At 49.9% G+C, this 4,513-nt stretch overlaps 1 protein-coding gene across 1 annotated transcript; it reads left to right on the top strand.

Annotated features, from left to right (window-relative positions):
* The first annotated feature begins 236 nt into the window (after positions 1 to 236).
* FBLL1 (fibrillarin like 1) lies at positions 237 to 1,232 on the top strand. The gene has a single exon (XM_047073118.1). It carries the CDS (start codon positions 237 to 239, stop codon positions 1,230 to 1,232), a length of 996 nt encoding a protein of 331 aa, XP_046929074.1.
* The last annotated feature ends 3,281 nt before the right edge of the window (positions 1,233 to 4,513 follow it).

The following is a 4,513-nucleotide window of genomic DNA, read 5'->3' as shown; positions in this document are numbered from 1 at the left end:
GACTGCGGTAGAGCTGTTCCCGACTGCCGCACACCTTGCCCCGGCCTCCCACTGTGGCTAGCCTACCTAGCCAGCAACCGCTGCTAGCAATCTTTGTCCCACGCCAGGACCACCATCCAGAACCACCGGCGACCCCTGACAACGGCTCCAAGCCACTGGTAACCCCTAACAACCACCGCCAGTTATCTGCGACACCTTACAATCCCTGCTAGCCACCCGGGGGCCCGGGGCGCACCATGAAGTCTGCCTCAAGTTCCCGCGGCGGTGGGTCCGGTGGGCGTGGTGGTGGCGGCTGGGGTGGTGGCTGGGGCGGGGGTCGAGGCGGAGGAGGCAAAGGAGGAGGAGGGGATGGCGGCCCCGGAGGCAAAGGCGGCTTCGGGGCGCGGTCGCGTGGCTTCGGGGGCGGAGGCCGGGGGCGGGGGCGCGGAGGCGGGGACAGCAGGGACCGTGGTGGCAGCGGGCAGCGGCGTGGCGGCGTGGCCAGGAGCAAAAACCGCCGGCGGAAGGGCGCCAATGCCGTGACGGTGGAGCCACACAGGCATGAGGGTGTCTTCATCTACCGCGGAGCGGAGGACGCGCTGGTAACGCTGAATATGGTGCCGGGCCACTCGGTGTACGGCGAACGGCGCATCACAGTGACTGAGGGCGGCGTGAAGCAGGAATACCGCACATGGAACCCCTTCCGCTCCAAGCTGGCAGCCGCAATCCTGGGCGGGGTCGACCAGATCCACATCAAGCCCAAGTCCAAAGTGCTGTACCTGGGTGCTGCCTCGGGGACCACGGTGTCTCACGTCTCTGACATCATCGGCCCCGATGGCCTTGTGTATGCGGTTGAGTTCTCCCACCGCGCTGGCCGCGATCTGGTTAATGTGGCCAAGCAGCGAACCAACATCATCCCAGTTCTCGAAGATGCCCGGCACCCACTCAAGTACCGCATGCTCATAGGAATGGTGGATGTGATCTTTGCCGATGTGGCCCAGCCTGACCAGTCCCGCATAGTGGCTCTGAATGCCCACACCTTCCTGCGCAACGGGGGCCACTTCCTTATTTCCATTAAGGCCAATTGCATCGACTCCACTGCATCTGCTGAGGCGGTGTTTGCTTCAGAGGTGAGGAAGTTGCAGCAGGAGAACTTAAAGCCTCAAGAGCAACTGACCCTGGAGCCCTATGAGAGGGACCACGCTGTAGTCGTCGGGGTCTACCGGCCCTTTCCCAAGGGCAGCAGCAAGTAGCACTCAGCAAGGGCTGTCCTTGAGATCTCCCCAAGACTGTGCCGTGTTCAGTATAACCATATATGTGTTTTCTTTGTGTGTTGTTTTTCTTTCTTCTATTAAATGGCCTAAAGAAACAGTACCCAGGTGTATCAGGAGGACAGACGGTTTTGCTGCAGTAACAATCAATCCCCAAATCCCAAAAAAGCTAAAGTAGCTCTTGATAGGAACCCATCAAGGGAGAGCATGGGAGCTGTGCTTACTCTAATCACCTAGGGCCCTGCAGGCCCCTCACCTTCTCTTCACACATGCTTTCTCATCACAGGGGCAGGGAGTAGAGAGCTGGGGAATTGCTATTAAGCCTGTAAAGTCCTCATTGGAATTGAGGGGGCACTTCAGTTTACATTGGCAAAATTACACAATCAAGCCTTACTCCAGGGAGTGGCACTGGAAATTGATGGAAAATAGTATAGTGTAACACACCTAATTTGTCTGACTCGAAGCCAGAGTTCCAGTACAATATATATTTAGTACTTTACTCCTCAATTAAGACCATTTGCATTCCCTAGTTCATTAACTCATCATACCAGCTCTGAGATGGCTTTGTTAAACATTTTCCTTTTGCATGGAAAACAACAGGGCTTCTGAAGGTACATTAGTTGCCCAAGTTTGTATAACTAGTTAGGAGATAGAATCTAAATCCCAATTTTTGGGCTCTAAACTCACTGCTATTTCCTCTATGCCAGTGGGATCTTAACTCTCCTCTGCATGGCCCACACTGGACAGATCGCAAGTCCCAACATGTGGACACACACAGAACGGAGTTCTGTGGTTTCATTGTGTTCTTTCTTCCACTTCCCTGTGTTACCTTTAGATTTCAAAAGAGCAAAACAGGGCAGGGAGGTAGGAGATGGATCTACTTCACGGAGTGTTCCTACTGCAAGGCATAATATGCCCAAAGTGGTATCACCAAGTGTCTGAGAAACAACCATATAAAGGACTTCAGAAAGTACCTGTCTCTGAAAGCCATTTCCTACAGATCTTGAGTTGCTGGACTCATTACATTCAATTCTGGCTCTCTAAACTAGCCCAAAGGGAGTGGGAGAATAAGCAATCCCAGAAGGGCTGGGAATGTTCCAAAACCAGTCCTTTAAAAGACATTTTATTTATTCATTTACTCATACATTAAAGAAAATCCCCATTGCCAATTGCCAAGGTCATTGATATTGAGTCTGGGAATTATTACTCAGGAATGCATTATTAGGAGAATGGTTCTGCCTTCCTAAAGATGTGCTGGGGCAGACACTGAAGTTAGTCTGCATTTTCTGAGAGGATATTTCCTGAACAAAATGAGATAAATTAGATTTTTAAAAAGGCATCCATCCATCCCTCCTCGCCTCCCTTCATTCCCCCACCACATGCACACCAAAGCCATACTGCAGGCCAAGAGCTACAGTTCAGATTTGTTGGCCAGAGTGACTCAGGTGAAATAGGGTGAATGGAATAAATGTCTACAAAAACCCAACTAGTCATTTCCAAAAAAGAGTGTGAAATCTTCATTACAATCCTGAAAGGCAAGGATTGTTTTTCCCATTTAGTGAGAAAACTACAGTTGAGAGAGATGACATGACTTGCTTAAGTTCTTCCCATAGGGCTTTCAGCCATAAATCAAATACACAGGAATCTGACTCAGAAATCTGTAGCCCTTCCATGGAAATCTATGCTGGCTCTTTTGCTTTGAAAAGCCCTCTTTTCAGTCCTAGGCTTATCAATTTGATGCTAGGATGAACCCCTGAGGCTGGGGATAGACTTGCAAGAAACTTCCAGAGCATTACAGGATCCAGCCTCTGTCAAAGTGAGCTCAGCCTCAAGATACACTTGGTTCTTCTTTACAGGGTGTCTGTTCCCCAGGGTGGGAGACAGAACAAGGAAAACTCAGCCTCTTTCCTTGGCAGGAGAACCCTCACATGCATACACAGGGACAATTTATAGTCCATGTCTGAACCTGCTTGAGATGAGACTATCAATGGAGAAATGACATGAAAACAGCCTCCTAAAGATTGTCTCTGAGTTGCAGATGCGTTCCTGGGCCAATGGAACAACATGGTAAGTACCAAGAGAAATATGGGAATTAGAACTAAGGGAAAATAGGAAGGAAGCTGGAACCTGATTTGGAGAATAAAGGCAGGGAAAAGTATGGGACTGTAACTCCAGGGGGCAGTGAGGCTCAGGAAATAGGCAGCGGTGAATGCTCAGGGTCACCTGAGATGCTCAGGGCCAAGAATGTTCGAGTTCCCAGCAGGTATTAAACTGTGATTTCTAGGTGCCTTAGACTGCTTGGGCCATCATTGCAAAATACCACAGTCTGGATGCCTAATTTTCTCACGTGTCTGGTGGCTGGAAGTCCAAGGGCAGGGTGCCAGCAGAGTTGGTTTCCAGTGACCCTCTCCCCTTCACTTGTTGATGGCTGCCATCTCCCTGTGTCCTTACATGGCCTTTCTCTGTGTGCATGTTGGGGGGCAGAAGGGGAGAGGAGAAGGGGATAGGGAAAGCTATCTTTGGTGTCTCTTCCTCTTTTTTTCAATTTTTAATGTTTTATTTATTTTTGAGAGAGACAGAGACAGAATGCAAGTAGGGGAGGGGCAGAGAGAGAGAGAGAGAGAGAGAGAATCTGAAGCAGGTTCTGAGCTGTCAGCATACAGCCTGACACAGGGCTTGAACCCACAAACCATGAGATCATGACCTGAGCCAAAGTCGGACTCTTAACCGACTGAGCCACCCAGGTGCCCTTCTTCCTTTTCTATAAGGACACCAGTCCTATCAAATTAGGGCCCCACCTTAATGACCTCATTTAACCTTAATTACCTCTTAAAGGCCCCATCTCCAAATACAGTCACATTGAGGGTTAAGGCTTCAACACTTGAATTTAGAGGAACACAGCTCAGCCTATAACACTAGGGAGGGACAGGAACCTTCAGCTAAAATGCCTCTCTTACTGGCTTGTGAAGATTGACTGAGGAAACCCACGTGCAATGCGAAATACCTGCACAGAGCTCTGCATGTTGTTCCTCCCTCCCAGCTTTCCTCTTATTGGCAATATAAGATGACAAGTTAGCTGAGAATTAGGAATTAGCATAAAAGCCAAAGGTTGCACTGGAATCGGGGGTGGCAAACTTAGTAGGGTTTCAGTTGGGCCCGATATTCAAGCTGAAAGCTGGATAGAAGTTGTTGCTGAGTTTCAGAGAATCAACTGCCTAGCAAGAGCCACAGCAGAGCCTGGCCCAAGCATTTAGTGCATGGCC

This window comes from Lynx rufus, unplaced genomic scaffold (genome assembly GCF_022079265.1).
Source record: "Lynx rufus isolate CCGP_SWC_20201006 ecotype Redwood Valley unplaced genomic scaffold, mLynRuf1.p SCAF_1, whole genome shotgun sequence".
NCBI classification, from domain to species: Eukaryota; Metazoa; Chordata; class Mammalia; order Carnivora; family Felidae; genus Lynx; species Lynx rufus.
Note: the sequence above shows the minus strand (reverse complement) of the source record. Positions and strands in the feature narration are given on the sequence as shown.